Source organism: Hypomesus transpacificus, chromosome 8 (genome assembly GCF_021917145.1).
Source record: "Hypomesus transpacificus isolate Combined female chromosome 8, fHypTra1, whole genome shotgun sequence".
Lineage (NCBI taxonomy): Eukaryota > Metazoa > Chordata > Actinopteri > Osmeriformes > Osmeridae > Hypomesus > Hypomesus transpacificus.
In genome coordinates this window covers 687151-703410 of record NC_061067.1, presented here as the reverse complement: position 1 = coordinate 703410, position 16260 = coordinate 687151, and the positions used below count along the sequence as shown (strand labels likewise).

Sequence of the window (16260 nt, the reverse complement as noted above, 5' to 3'; positions counted from 1 at the left end):
GAGAGAGAGAGAGAGAGAGAGAGAGAGAGAGAGAGAAATGGCTGGAGTGTTAAAGTCCTTCCGATCTCAGTCCCCCTTGATTAGACCTCCCTCTGGAGATGAAGAAAGAGATATGTGTCGGATGACTTGATAATGTCAGAGACAGTGTAAAACACACATCAGTGGCTTTATACATTATGCATCAAAGGGCCGGCATAGGGGCTCCCTCTAAAGGATAACATGACCTACCCCGAGAGATGGAGAGCAAGGGACGGAGGAAGAGAGAGAGGGAAGGAGAGAGAGAGGGCGAGAGACAGAGAGAGAGACAAAGAGAGAAAGAGAGAGAGAGAGAGAGAGAGAGAGAGTATATGTGTGTGTGCGGTTGTGAATTTGGGCTTGCTCTGAATGGGAGAGAGCTAAAGAGTGGGGGAGAGAGAGAGAGATCCACAGAGCAACATCGTGAAGGGAGAGGAAACAAGAAGGGGTGATGATGGGGTTTTAACGAGAGAGGATCTCATTGACTAAGAGGGGAGGATGCCACTCCAATGGCCGGGAGGGCTGTTCACACATCGCTCATTAATCTGCTCGTGATCTGAGGAGGACCACAGGGAAGGAGGCAGGGAGCGAGAGGCAGGGAGCGAGAGGCAGGGAGGCAGGGAGCAGGGAGGCAGGGAGCGAGAGGCAGGGAGCGAGAGGCAGGGAGCGAGAGGCAGGGAGCGAGAGGCAGGGAGCGAGAGGCAGGGAGGCAGGGAGCAGGGAGGCAGGGAGCAAGGAGGCAGAAAACAGAGTGAAAATGATACGGTCATGTGATGACTCAATATGTGTGACTTAATCATCATACGACTGTATCTATGAGTTCTTTAGAGGTATGGATGAGCATCGGAAACAAAAACCAATTTGGTTGAAATTGTGTAGCAGGTGTGGTGGCTGGCAAATATTCGCATAAAATACATTACATGTTTCCTGTCAATGTAAATATTGAACATTTTGTTAAAATTATTGTGCTTGACAACTGCTTCCTTGAAAAACAAGTGGTCCAAAATATTGCAAAAATGTTTTCCGGTAACAGCTGTTTTTTTTCATCTTCGTTTGATAAATCAAATCAGTAACAGACAGAAAAACCTGTATAATTGTATACAAATGTTGTTTTGATTTCCTCTTGCAGTAGCGGGAGATGTAGCGACCACAGCCTACAGACATCTCGGGGGATTGGATCTAGAATCCCTTTTCATGTTCCTTAACAGAAGGAACCATTCAGACGGCTTCTGTGAAGTTCTGCGGTGGCATCCTTCGCAAAGACTCTTCTGTTGACCGTTGCCTAGATACCCAGTCGCTAGCCGTATCTGCTGTTCTTGAAGATATCAAGCTTTGCCGTTTTGGGCTTGACCTCCGCAATCACAACAACTTCAAACCCCCCCTGTGCCAGTCTTTGAACCACGCTCCACCTCGCTTGCTGCCAACCGCACACTCGCTCCTGCTCCCCGCAACCGAGGGACAGAAAACAGACGTGCTCAGATTTTTGGTTTTTATGTTGTTTTTACAGATTGCTTGGTGGCATCACCGGCGTTAGAAAAGGAAAGCATTGTGCCAGTCTGCCAAGCAGGGACAAAAATACAGTTTTAGTTCAGATGGTGGAGTAGTGGTTAATTGGTGTCAGCTACCGTGCTGTGTCGTGGCTGGATATGGACAGAGCTCCTATTGCATCTAAAAGTGAAATGAAGGTGGAACTGAGGGCCATGGGTAGCCCTCTATCATGAAGCGATGATATGGGGGCACCCCCACAACACCACATCTGACATTTGTTTCATATTGGAGCGACTCAAGGGAGCTGTTGACCAAGGGATTGTGGGTGCCTCAAATTCATGTTCTAATTGTGATTTATTAATGTTGTGTTTACGTTCAGGTCAGTGTAGTAATGTCAGCTAAGGTTTAATGTTTGAAGACAGTGGTGACTGTGCGTGTTTACTGATACCGTGACTGTGTGTGTTATTTGAGTTAATGACTTCCATTTTGGGGTTACATTGATGGTGTCTTTCTTAACCAAAGCCTGAAGTCGGGCTGTGTGTGGGACACAGGCCAAAAAGATCTTCTTCTGACGTTCTTAAAAAAACAAAAAAAAATACAAGCTTTGGGTAAATAACTAGCAAATGACGCACAATGCACCATAGACAAGGCAGACATACTGAACGCATTTAACATGGTTTCATGTTAAACTTTCAACTTCATATTAGCCCTTGTATTTGAACTTTTAATTAGACTCGAGGCACTGCAAATTTAACTAAAGATGTATATCTAGGTTTGAAGAAACAAACGTTGAATTAATGTGTGTGTGTGCTGTACTATACTTGTGTTTCAACTTTCATGTAAAAAAATGTTTTTGTTGAACTGATGAAGTGTGCTTCCCTCCAGACAGGGCTTAACCAGAAGAAACTCTTCAGTGTGATCCTTTCTGCCAAGTGTACGTTCCCCTGCTGTATGATAATGTGATCCTCTCACCACACAGAACATGTGAATGCAAATACCTGAGCACAACGAGCCTCGTCACAGTTGGATATTAACAAGATGGAGGCCGCCTGCTCTCGTCTCATAGAACACTAATCCACCATTTGAAGACTGCCAAGTCAGCATTGCACTGTAACAAACAATTGTACTGAAAAACCTCTAAACGGTGAGACCCTCTACCCATCTCTCGGCCCTTCGCGTCCACACACCCACAAACACACACACACGAGAGACAGAATAAAACACGAGAGCAAGAAAGAAAGGGAGAGTGAGAGAAAAAAGGGACAGAGAGAGAGAGATCAGTCAGTCTGTAATGGGCTCCTCCTCCAGGGACAAGTGAAGCTGAAGCGTCTCCCCCTCCTTGTCGTCCTGACTTATCGATTAGTTTTAGATCCTGAACAGCCAAGATGGCCCCAGAGCATCAACTGACGTGATTTGGGACCTATCATTTGTAAACCAGTTTAGGAGAGCCGACAGACACGATAGGTTTGACAAGCAGTTCCGGTAAACGTTTGCGGTAAGGTTAAAAACGACTTTGTGCGCTTGTGTGTTTTTTGGTGTGTGCGGAACAGCGTGTTTGTTGCAAACGTGTGAAACTCTAACCATTCGACTAATTCGAAACCTCCTACCCAGCCGACATCACATCAGTGACATTTAACGCGGCATTTAAACCGAGATAAAACAGCCCGTAAAAACACACGCCTCAACATCCACAAATTAACAGCGAGAAAAACACAAACACCCTCGAAACAACCTCCCCGTTGCCTCGTCTTTCAAATCCAAGCGATGCCGTCCAGCTGGTGGAGGTTTTTTTCCAGCAGAGGGCGCTGAGACTCACTGAAACCCTGCTGGAGTCTCCCCCTCCTTAACAGAGAGCACTGGGTCATTACTCATTCATCCTAATGTACCAGCCTCCATACACCACTGGGTTTCACCATTAGAGAGCCAGACCCTCCATCGTCTCAGACGGCTGGCTCTCCTGACTGGATGCGAACGGCCCTGAGGGTCACCTGTGGGGAGGGGGAGGAGGAGGAGGAGGAGGGGGAGGAGGGGGGGGGAGGAGGAGGAGGAGGAGGAGGAGGAGGGGGAGGAGGAGGAGGGGGAGGAGGGGGAGGAGGAGGAGGAGGAGGAGGAGGAGGAGGAGGAGGGAGGAGGGGGGGGAGGAGGGGGAGGAGGGGGAGGAGGGGGAGGAGGAGGAGGGGGAGGAGGAGGGAGAGAAATGGGTTTCCGATGTACCTGCCGAATGGAATCCAGGTGTGTGCAGATGGAGAGAGAGAGGTGAGCAAGGCAGTGACGTAGGCATGTGTGTGTGTGTGTGTGTGTGTGTGTGAAGACACTTCACAAGCAAAGTCTAGAAAGTAAAGTTCCTTCGCAGACACCTTGGAGAAAGTTATGTGAAAAGGAAAGAACCGTAAAAAGAAAATAGAAATGAAAAAAAAAATCTGTTTGTCTCTAAAAAATAATGGAAATATAGTCTTAAGAAAACGGCTGGGTATAACCAATGAGAGCGGAGCCTTGGCAGGTCCGCCCACACGACTGTGTGCCGAAGTTCAGAGTGAGGAAATGAATGTGTTATTACCTCCTATCACTGCACTGATCCCAGACATCGTCTTAGGGAGCACTGGCTCAGATCTGATCCCTTAAGTGGTCTGACAGTAGTCGGGGTCAGGCTCCCATATTATGAGTCATCGTTACCAAACTGGCTTAAACGCTTTCATCTGTATGCATGGTTTAACACCTCCCACCTCGCAGGAAGCGATGCGATCAAAAGGTTGCCGAGTTTATAACCCTGCAATGACAACGCAGGTAAAACTTGCATTAAGGTATCGGTGGTCCAGGTCAGATGGTTGATTGTGTAGACATGAGAGAGACACTGGTAAAGGAAGTTACAAGGACTGTGCTGAACTATCACACAATGAAAGGGGACTGTTTATTAACTGTTTATATTTGCTTGAAAAAAACTGAGCAGCCCTGACATATAAACACTGCAGTGGCACAAATATTGTGTAAAAATATGCATTACAAACACGACCCCTGTCTGCCTCTGTTTTGCTCAGTGGACTAAGCTAATATGCTAGCGCGTGCGAGTGCAGGGCAGCACATCCATAACGGTGAGAGTTGGGTCCCCTCGCGGGACAGGCCGGCGTGATGTGACGCGGCGCACTGCGGCTGTTAGTTAGTCCGGGGATACACGGGGGGCACGCGGTCTGAAATATGAGGCATGTGTCTGGGGCCTGGTCTTCCCTGAATACTAACGCCTCCCTTCACAGCCCGCCTCGGTGCCCTGCAACCAATCTGACGGCTAATTAATCCTGAAGGTCCTTTGTTCCGCTGAGGTTTTGCCTCTATACCCACCCCACCTCTCCCTCAGCTCCCTCCATCCTCCCTGCTTGCCATCTACCACCCCCTCCCCCCCTTCCCCCTTCCCCCTCCCCCCTCCCCCCTCTGCCTGCCCCTCATCTCTCCCTGTCAGCTCTCCCTCTCTTCTCCTCTCTCCTTCCTCTCCCCTGCCCTGTCAATCCCCTCTCCCCTCATTCAGTTCCAGAGAAAGGGACACCAACAGCTCATAGATGAAATTGTAAGTTTTTGAGCGAGAAACAACATATTTCTGCATTACATAGAAATGACAGAATATTTTTATCGTCTGATTATACTATAAAGTGCTATTTACATGTGGATTTTTACCATTTGATTTTACACAAGGTAACATATTTCTATTGGCTATGAAATGTAAGTAATCTGCTCTGAAATGAACATGCTAAGCACCCTAAATGAGGGCTGTGTAACATGCTCCTGTCCCAAGAGGCTTGTGGGCCCCGGAGGACCCAGTGGCCCAGTCACACGAGTGACTATGACTGAGAGAGGGGGACAAAGACAGTCTGGTTGAGTGGAAGGTCATTTAAAGGCCAAACGGACAGTCCTCCTCTTCCCCTCTCCCTGCCTGAGCGCCAGAGATAAACCTCCTCACGGCAACACACGGGACCAATAGCCGTGAGTTATCGAAAGCCATTTGGTACCTGAGCGTCTATGAAATTGTAATGAACTTGATTATGCTTTTAATGAAGTGTGAGGGCTTCTTCAGGAATGATTATGGTCACGCATGTTCCCAGGACCAACCAAAAACTGGTATTGAGAGAGAAAAAGATTGACAAGGTGTGTGGAGGGATAGGGGGAGGGGGAGAGTGAGAGAGAGGGGGAGGGAAAGAGAGAGAGGGAGAGAAAGAGAGAGAGAGACTGAACAGATGTCAGTAGCAATAAATACAACAGGAGATTCATACAGTAATACTGTGTGTCTGACTGAGGCTGTAGGTCAAGACCATCATGGTTCTGTGTAATGGATGATTGCTGCCTAACAGGTGAGTCGACTCGACCTCCTCTCATTCCACAGTCCTTAGGGCTTCCCTGACAGGACTGTACAAATGCGTATGCTGACGCGGAGGAATAGATTTAACAGACTTATAGGTCATATTTTGCATAAGTATTAGACAGCTCATGATGGTTCTAACCTTTCCGTGCACAAAGTGGTCCCTTTAAATGAGAAAACATTATTGTTCCATGATTTTAGAAGTCATTTTCTCCCCCCCAAAAAACTCCCTCTGAATATCAACCTAGTCTGGTAGCACGGTGGGTACAATGTGAAAAAAGCACTTCATCAGGTTTTACAGCTTTCAAAATGAACCGCTGTTGAATTTAGACCACCTTGGTGTAAATGGAGAATACAGAGACAGTACACGTTTGGCAGCTCTCTCATGTGTTAATCAGTTCCTTGAATAAAACGTTTTCATACCCTCCTCTCCTTTTGGTAACGTCTGTCTGTCTTTAAAAGGGTGCCTCCCCCTGCAAGTTGCCATTGCTAATTTGTTGTGACAATATTAATGAATGACTCTTGCTTCATGGCTGTTTGTAATGAGGTAGATTAGAAGTGGTGAAGAATATGAAAAATGAAAAGAAACAATCAGTGAAACATTGACCGGCGAACAGGGGTCACCTTCACGTGTCTGAAATCATATTCAATTCTCCGGCTTTGAAAATCTCGGTGGATTTACATCGCTGTGCATTCAGAGGGCCTTAATGGAGCTATAGTGTAAACTAAGAACAGAGGAATACAAAACTAAACAGCATAGTGCCAATTTAGATTCCTTAAAATACCAAATATCAGTTTATTGTATCTTTGGACATGCTGTCTCTCCACACCTTTCTTCCTCCAAGCCTCAGATAACCCTCACTGTCATCCTGTCCTGTCTGCTCAACACACACACACACACACAGTCATTCAGATCCAAGGTCAGAAGTCAACACGGACACGACCACAAACACTGGGCCATGCCCTCTGACTGGGTTGAGCTCTCCCTGTCCTGCCAGTCTCAGGGTTGGCTTGGCAACGCGGCAGATCTTTATCCCGCCATGCGTTGAGAAAGAAAGAGAGAATGGAAAGAGAGAGGGAGCGGAGATTAAGTGGCCAATCAGGCAGGCAACGTGGGGGTAATCATTTCACTCAGTAATGTGGCCTGGGCACCGATGCCAAATTACAGTACCTTCACTCCAACCTGCAGTTTCAAATCACTGCCCAGGTCCTTGATAGCTGTACCAGCTGCACTGTACGCTTCCTGTCTGCTTTCTGTAAGCTGAAAGTGTATAATTATTCCTCCATTTAACCTGTCAAAATACATTTTCAGTGCCTGCTGTATAAAAACGGATGTTCTGCTTACAGCAATCTCAGTATACCTTAAACCACTCAACATTGGAGAGTCCGTTTCCTAATTCAGACAAAGTTACACAGTCCGTTTGTCCATCTGTCTTTCTGTGGGACGGAGAGTGAGTTCTGTGTGTGCATGTGTCAAGGTGTGAGCAGCATACCTCAGATTGGATGAGTTTCAATTTTTCATTTAGGAGCTGGACTGAGGAGCAACTGTAGCCTACACGTTATTGTGGAGGTTAGCCTGGGGCTGTGCAGGTACCGGAGGTGGGTGGACTCTTCCAAGACAATATGAAGTCCTCGCCCAGCATTGCCTCAGTCTATTAGCTGAAGATATATTATTTTTGCCGAGGTGACCTGTGCTTTTCCCCCTCTCCTCCCCTCATTTTTCCGTTTCTCTTCCTCTCTCTTTCACTAAGATTCACTCACTCTGTTCCAGTATCAATCATCTTCTCTTTCACCGTAGAAAGAGAATTCTACCTCCAACGCAAACTCCTTTTCAAAAGCATGTAGCTAGCATCTTCAGTTTATTATGTTGATCACATGACCATAAAAAGCATCCTGGCATGGCTTCAAACAGCATGCTGTACACATGTGCTAGATAGTGGACTTTGTGGCTGTTGAATACAGGGGCTGGAGCCTGAGGATGTCCCAGTGGGAGAGGACCGGCCTGGCTGACACAAAGGCTGGCCCCGGCACCACAGCTAGGGGCCTGAGAGGCCTGACCAGGCCTTAGATCGCTGGGCTACTGAGCCTTCATTCTTCCATTCCTCCTCTCTCCTGTGCACACACACACACACACACACACACACACACCCGTTGCACGTGCACACATTGTGTTTCCCACTTACATCTACCAAGAGAGCAGGTTGTTACGCAGTACCGCAAGACCTGGACCTACGGGGACATTCTATATTATGAGTGTGTGTGTGTTGTGTGAGCGTCCTTCAGCACTTCTAAATGACTCTTCCCCTTTTGCCGCAGACAGCATGGCTGACTTTCAAGAATTTCCACAAGCGACTGCTTTCTGGAACTAAATGGGTGAGGCAAATCCTCTTAAAATCCTTTTAGACACCGTGGCAGGATGAAGTAAAAAGAAGTTTCTCTCCGGCAAACATGAGCAGGTTGTTGGGTTGATGTTGTTCTCTGAGAAGGACATATCGCCTGTCTGTACCTCGCAGGCAGGATGGGAATGCTAATACAACATACTCCGTCTCATAGCTCCACGTAACAACAAGCCCTCCAACATGACGGGCTGCATGTAGCTTTAACCCCAGGGGGACAGATGATGCTACTTTGCATCACAATGTGTTTTGCTGTAATTTTCAGTATCGAAGCTTAATTCATGCGTCTCACTGGATGGAGTGCGTAGGGCACTCCAGGGCTGAGTGTGGGTTTGTTCCACTGTCTTAGATGTATTTACACATCTTAGATGCTAGAATAGATGTGCTAAATTGTGACTCATACAATAACAAGTTTAATATAGGATAAGTTTGTGAGAATAAAAATGGACTTTCGATGTAAGACATTAACAACAATAAAAGATTAAGGTGTTGGGTTGCCTAGATACTGGGTAAGAGCATGTGGGCAGGTTTAAATGGTGAAAATTGTGATTGCATTAGCAAGACAATCTGTTCATAGATGTTGTGCTTTGGATATGTTTCAGTTGTCGCAAGTGAGGGGGAGATTGGTGGAGGCAGAACTGCTAAATTCTGGTATAACGTTGCCTAGTTCTTCAGAAACAAGTTTGTCCACTGATTGCTATTTACATATTTGACTAAATCAATGCCGGGTTGGTTTTGCCTGTTTGTTTGTCGATTTGCTCTTTGCTTTGCTATCTCCTTTGGGCAACAGATTGAATTAACGTTTGTAGACGCTAAGATGCCACACATGAGGAAACAAGAGATTGTGCAAAATTACAAAAGTCTCCCAATTATAGCTCAGCAAACACATAGAAAGAGGCGGGGCGATCATTTTGGGTAAAAATGTGTCTCTCTAGTGGCAGAAGCACAAGGACGATAATTTGCTTCATTTGCATGCTTTTCCATGTGAATAGATCACTGAGCAGATTTTGTTTACTCCCCGCCACAGCCTTCCTACATACACACAGTTCATGTTGTGTGTTTCGACTAGATATGCTACAATTTCGGGCCATAGCAAATGTTATAAGTCTGCCTGCTCTAACATCTTCTCTTATCGTCCCTCCTGCTTTCTCTCCCTCCACCCTCCTCCCGCTCCGCCTCTCGGCTCATCCTAACCCATATCTCCTTCCTCTTAATTACTTGTTGGACGGCAGAGGGGCTTTCCGCTGTGCGCCTGCTGTTTTTGGTTATTACATGCCGCCGTACGGGGTGGAGTGTGTGCCAGCGTGCCAGCCTGGCTTGGCGTGACTCACCTGGGGTAAATGAGGGCATCTATTCCTGCTGGGCTTGAGGCCTGTTCTCCCTTCAGGGGTGAGGCGGATGTTGAAGAGGGCTTGCAGTGCATGCTGGGCAGCCTGGTTCTTGGCCAGCTTCTTGCTTCGACCGGAGCCCTCGAATATCCTCCCGTCTACGCGCACCGCCATGACGAAGCTGCGCAGCCTCCGGCCCTCCACCCTCTCCGAGAGACAGACGTAGCGCAGGCTGGGCCGCAGCTCGTTGAGCAGGGCCACGGGGGCCTCGGGCGCCACGGGGGCCTCGGCCTCGGGGGCCAGAGGGAGGGCGACCCCCAGCCTCTGCTTGGCCTGGACCATGAGGTCCAGCGTGTGCTGGAGGAGCCGGCCGCGGCGCAGCGCGCTGGAGAGGAGCAGCTCGCCGTCCGAAGGCGACCTACAGCGGGAGAAGCCGTCCACGGAGCAAGGCGACGGCTCGAAGCCCTTGAAGAGCGTGTCGGGAAAGTCGGCCTGGTCGGAGGTGAAGTCGGCCGAGGGGCTGGCCAGGTTGCCCATGGCCAGATGGGCCGTTGGAGCGTTGGGGAACTGGATGAAGGATTTGAGAGCCAGCTCTGCCGCCCTCATCTTGGCCTTCTTCTTGGTGGGGCCCGTGCCCTCGAAGGTCAGTCCGTTCACCTCCACGGCGATGGAGAAGACGGGGGCGTGGACGGGGCCTGTCTGGGATGCCACACGGTACTGGAGGCCAGGCCTCAGCTCGTTGAGCTGCACCAGGGCGTTCTTCGGCGTGTCCGACCACGACAGGGTTTTGTAGACGAGGCGTAGCTGACATAGGTGCACGTTGTTGTCCTCTTCCAACGGACGCTTCCTCTTCAAACTGGAAGTCCCGCCTCTCGACACGTCTGCTCTGAAAAGTGACTGACAGTCGCCGGGGACGATACCCCTGTCCTCCAGGTTGCCGATGTTACGGTTTTCTTTGACCTCCACACTGCTAGTGCCTAGCAACAACAAAACGGAAAGAAAGTTTGAATGAATACAAGTCCTTATAATCAATGTTTCAAGGACAGACAATGCTGGGTTTTAAATCTACTGGAGCAGATTCAGCCACTTGTGATACACAATGTACTGGTAATGACCAAAGTTTTCATCAGTCTTGCGTGTCTATTGTGGCGAAGTTCATGGTTATCAGGGCTATTTAAGCGTTTTTTAAATCCAAATCTAAAGTCTCTTAAAACGAGGGCATTATCTGCCAAATCGTCCTGTAATCTAGACACAAATTGGTTCCGACTGCAGTTTAAGTGCGGACTATTCGTCCTTGTATCCAATGCAAAGCACCAATCCCTTTTGTATTGCGGGATTGTGTTGAGTGTAGCACACATCTGGGCAAGAGACGGAAGAAAAACAGATGTCTGATTATCTAGTTCCATCTTCTTCTTTTTAAATAATATGGAGTGGAAGTGTGTTGCTACTGAAGAGTTGTACTGCATTTCTGAGGTGAAACGAACAAAAACAGGACAGAACCTAAAAACCGACATTAAAACATAAAAAATTGTAAAATGGGACGCCAGAATCTAAAGCTGAAATGTACACACACACACACACAGAGTGGATGCAGAACAGAACCAGATCACAATCTGTTCAACTCTGCGACAGTATGTCTCTGTAAATAAGGCCTGTTTGCAATCACAAATCAGGGTGTGTGTGTGTGTGTTGGTGGGAGGGAGGGGAGGTACTGCCTTGGTCCCATCCCAAAAGAGTACTCTGTGAACATATTGAGAGTTGGGTCTCTTTCAGCGTAGCTGTTTGATGTCATTGGGAGGGAAACAGACACACAGGGAGCCGATGCTTACTTAGACTGTCCTCGTCCTCTGTGCTGGAGCGGGTCCCTTGGCTCATGTACTTGAAGGGGGCGATCAATGCTGAGAGCATGCTGACTTTGTCTGGAAGAGAGACCACACCCGCCGTGAACACGACAGATCCACTGAGTTGTGACATGAACACAGTCGGCCTGTTACACAACGCACTCGACGAGAAACACCTCACACGTAGTACAGTTTGTGTGGCGCACGCAACTAACACCTACGCACACTGATAGGCACTCAATTAGGAGCCAACAAACAAACACACACACACACATGCAGGGTCTCTCTCTCTCTCTCTTTCCCTCTCTCTCCCTCTATTAGTGTCTCTGTCCAGTTACTAAATAAAGGGTTGGCACAGCAGCAGGAGTCTTCCATGTGTGGTGCTGCTTTGCCCTGGTGTCTCCCCCTGCTCCCCCCCGTTGAGAGGTGTCGTCCAGGTGTGCGTGTTGTTTACAGTGCAGATGCCTATTAGGGCCTTCCCACACTCTGCTGTTTCCTCGGCCGGCTGAGCAGAATTGACAGGGCAGCCAGACCTAGTAATGAGATCCATCTCTTTCTCAACATTGTCTAATGATCAATAGTTGCAGAGGTCTTGAAAGAGGAAGAGGAGGAAGTGAGGAAGGACTTCTTGGTAGATTCTCAGGAAAAGCAGTAGAGCGATAGAACCAGAAGTGGCACATAAGTTAAATGACTGTACGTAGAAACACAGTATATTAACAGGTTGTCAAACACCTCCTTTTAAACAAACACACTGTCACACACACATAGACACACTCTCACACACATGTAAACCCACACTCACACCTAGGTGGTGTGAGGTTGTGAAAGCGACACAGGCCCCCTGCAGCACAGGGCTGTAACGCGTGAGCGCTCGATGAGTCACAACGACACACATGGTCACACTATGCAAACTCGCGAGGAATCGGGGGTCCCTGTGGGTGAAATTAGAGCGAAACAATTTGCATCCTGACCTAATTTCAGCATAAAGACCAGCATCTGCAGCTGCCTGTGTCCCGGCTCAGTATCAGATGAGAGGTTTGATTGTGAATTTGTTCTTCAATTCTTATTACTTACTCCATCTTTCCAGGTACCTTGAGATCATGAAAAAACGTTCTGTAAACGTATAGATGATATTTCAGTAACACTGTCCTTACAAAAGTATTTGAAGTTTTCCCACTTTTCCCAACCACTACACTGTTTAAATGACAGGTCCTTTAAGTGAGGACAAGTTATCTTTCTCACATGCTATTAAGTATAGGAACTTAACAAGTAAATAAAGGTCCTTTAGAGGCCTCAAAGTTGACACTGAGGGCCTCATTTACTAACATTGCGACCGCAGCTTAATCTGCGCCTTTGCCCAACCGCAAATAGCGCACATTGTATTTCCGCATTTTGCGTGGTATTTATCAAACCAGATCCTCGTCGGGCAATCAGCGCCTTACTTGTTAATTAACGCGCCATTAAAAGAGGGGAGAAATCGCTATTTTACGCCTTAAATGGGCGAAATCCTGTTAGTATATGAGGCCCAGAGTGTGAGACTAAGGATTGTCTAAATAGTCATTCTCTCAAGGCAGTATTACCGTGCATACTGGAGTCCTGTATGTCTTTCATCCATATTTCATCATCCTGTTGTGCCTTGGGTCTCCAACACCACCCTCTCTACAAGCTCTGCCAACACTGGGGGTACCCTGCGATGGGCCCGGCAACTCTACAGCACTCAGCCAATATGTATGTCACCATGGGCAAACAGATATGTTTCAGTATTTTAAATGAAACTTTGTTCTTTTCGAGGTTGCAGTGAATTTCTGGACAGACAGATGGACGCCGGCAGGAAGACAGGCCTGGATAGCAAGACAAGCAGATAGACAGGCTGACAGACAAGACAAGCGGACAGACAGGCTGACAGACAAAACAGGCAGGCAGGTAGACAGGGAGCCAGGGTGGATAAGGAGACCTGGCAGTGGGCCATGAACCTCTGATAGCGACAGAGGCGGTAACAGTGGTGTCGTTGCCCATCCAAAGTGAGTGGGATAAGGGGGCCTCTCTCCTTCCTCTTCCTGTATCTGTGCTTAGGAGAGGGAAATGGGGCCAATCAGATCTTCCTGCGGCTCCGCATAAGCAATGGGTCAGATGAGCGGACGGAGACAGTATTGAAAGAGGCGCCCGGGGAAATTATCGACTGTCTTCTTCCTTCAACCTCACTCTCTCTTTCTCCCTCCCTCTCTCCCCCTGTCCGCCTCTTCTTTCTACCTTCACCCCCTCCTTCCCCGTGCTGTCTCTTTCTCCTTCCCTCTCTCTTTGTCCCCGTGATTAAATATCGCAGCTCGGGCAGTTGAAGGAGGCAGCGTTGTCTCACCGCCGACCGCACTTCAAATCAGATTCCTGTCAGATCGCTCAGCCGATAGTTGCGCAGAGCTGCCGCATAAAACAGCAATGTGCTAAGCGTCCCCCATCCGCTTATGCCCGTGTGTGTGTGTGTGTGCGTGTGCGTGTGTACGGACGGACGCACAAACATAAATCCACTTCTTACATAAAAACCCAACGAGTAACTTTTACAGCAGTGATTCACTGCGGTATTTAACGGCCGTATTGAAGCCGTAAGGATTTAGAGGGCAAGCGGGGACCCTTGTATTCTACTCCGGCAGCAGCGCTTCTCTTAACGTGCTGCTCTGCTCTGACAGCTGCACCAGCCTAAATCACCTGCATCCCACCGTCAGTGTTGCCTCAGCCTTCTGCGTCGTGTTTACCACCTCTGCGAGGGCCGTCCTGACTGCGTGTTCACACGTTCAGTTTATCTTAAGGTAACAGTTCATCTTCGGATCATATGAATGTTATTAATGCAGAAGGTTATGACCTGACCAGAGTGTAAACATGTCTGACGAGCAGAGATCGTGAGACAGAGTACGGTAAATGAACTTTGATGTGATCTAGGACCTGCGGGTTAGGGTTTGGAAGACTCTTTCTCTCACTCGCTCTCTCCCCCTGACTCTCTCTCTCTGTCTCTCTGTCTCTGTCTCTCTCTCTCCCTCTCTCTCCCTCTCTCTCCCTCTCTCCCTCTCTCCCTCTCTCCCTCTCTCCCTCTCTGTCAGTCCACTCGTCAGCGAAGCAGACGGATGGATATTTAACAGCTGATTAGTGCCGTTGAAGACAGAGGAGCCAGACCATCTGCTTACATGTGTTTTCATGGCTCATGCCAAGGACAGAGGCTTATATACACGCTACGGCCAGGTCTCTAACCCTACGCTGTGCCGCTTTCGGATAGTCCGCCAATCCAATCGTATGCCACGATGCCTCATGATTGATTTAGCCTAATCTAATCAGCTTTAGGCCCAATCACCATGGACCAGTCCGAGAAAATAGCGGAATGTTTAGAACAGGATGGTGATGCTCATTTCAGATGCCCTTGGTGGACCGGGAGAAGACACGATCTATGACACCTATTTTCTGTTGGGATTTTGGACAGTTAAACACACAAACACACACACACACACACTCTCTCTTTCTCTCCAGAGAGACTTGACTTGGAAGAGTATCCTTGAAGGGCCTGGGGATGTGTACCTGGAGAGCCATAGCACAACTTTGGCAGAAACACGTATTGCACAAAGGTGGCGTCTCATGGAACACACCTCCTTAACACGACGTCTACACTGGCACAAAAGGTGCCTCCATTAGTAGTCACACATAGGAAGCTGTCTTATACCCAACACAGCCACCCACACATGATAAAAGGTTTTCAGTGTTGTTCTGTAGTTGAACATTACAAAGGCATTTGGGGGGGGAGAATAATGAATTTTGCATTGCATGATTTTTACATCTGCACTCTAAGCAGACATGTTCTGGACTCTTGGAGCTTTAAAAGATAGAATGAAACATTCTGGACAGCGACTGGGTGAAAGGGAGTACTTTTGGGGGAAAAGTTTGGGGCAAAGTCTGGGACAAAAGGAAACTCTGCATACAAAATAAGAAAATATTTTCCCCTTGGAAACTTGAGCACATCTAACAACGTTCCAAGCTATTTGGGGAGAAGCAACAGTAAGCCAACAGTACCAGAAGATACTTCCCTGTTTCAGAACTACAAGCATGGCAGGGCTGTGAGGAACTGAGACAGGCCAAGGAAACCACAGCAACTCCAGACACTCTGCGGGCGTGAGTTATCGCATAAAAGTCTTGGATCAATAAAAAACAAAACACTTTTCTTTTAAATAATATCTGATAGCGCTCTCGTGCTGGCGATTAACGCATGATAAATGACAGATTTCCTGCACAGTTTCCCCCCCTGACGGAGTATATTAATGTGAGCTGTCATCCATTAGAAGAACTCATTTAGGAGTAGACAAGGGCTGCGGAGGCACCCAGGCTGTTGGTCTGATAACAGACTCCACTGTGTTTACAAGAAAGAGGAGTCTGAGAGGACATGAAGCAACACAGGACAAGGAGGTCAGTGTTGGAACTCTTGTCTTCTTTGTACCAATGAGAGTCAGATGGCTGAGCGGTTAGGGAATCGGGCTATAAATCAGAAGGTTGCCGGTTCGATTCCCGTCCGTGCAAAATGACGTCGTCATTCACCCTACTTGACTCGGGGGGGAATGTCCCTGTACTTACTGTAAGTCGCTCTGGATAAGTAAAGTCTGCTAAATAAGTAAATGTAAATGCACACGTCTGGGCGTTGCCTCTCAGCCTAGCACAGGTTTGATGTGAGAAGTTGATGGAAATTTCTTCAATTCACTTGTTATTTTGCTAGATGAAATATAACAAAATGAGTGACTTTGGTTTTTAAGCAGTGGGTCCAAATCCAGGCCAGGCTGTGACATGACTGGCCTCCTAGGCACGACCAGGCACATTCTGATCTG

The 16260-nt window shown here is 48.0% G+C and overlaps 1 protein-coding gene across 1 annotated transcript in view; it reads right to left on the bottom strand.

The window, feature by feature from the left end:
• Window positions 1-16260, bottom strand: part of adarb2 (adenosine deaminase RNA specific B2 (inactive)) — a 99666-nt gene that overhangs the window by 19326 nt on the left and 64080 nt on the right. Inside the window, exons 2-3 of the mRNA XM_047024152.1 lie at window positions 11399-11488; window positions 9573-10546 (exon numbers count right to left, since the gene is read on the bottom strand). Of these exons, the coding sequence (XP_046880108.1) occupies window positions 9573-10546; window positions 11399-11488 (1064 nt within the window). The remainder of the gene's footprint in view (window positions 1-9572; window positions 10547-11398; window positions 11489-16260) is intronic.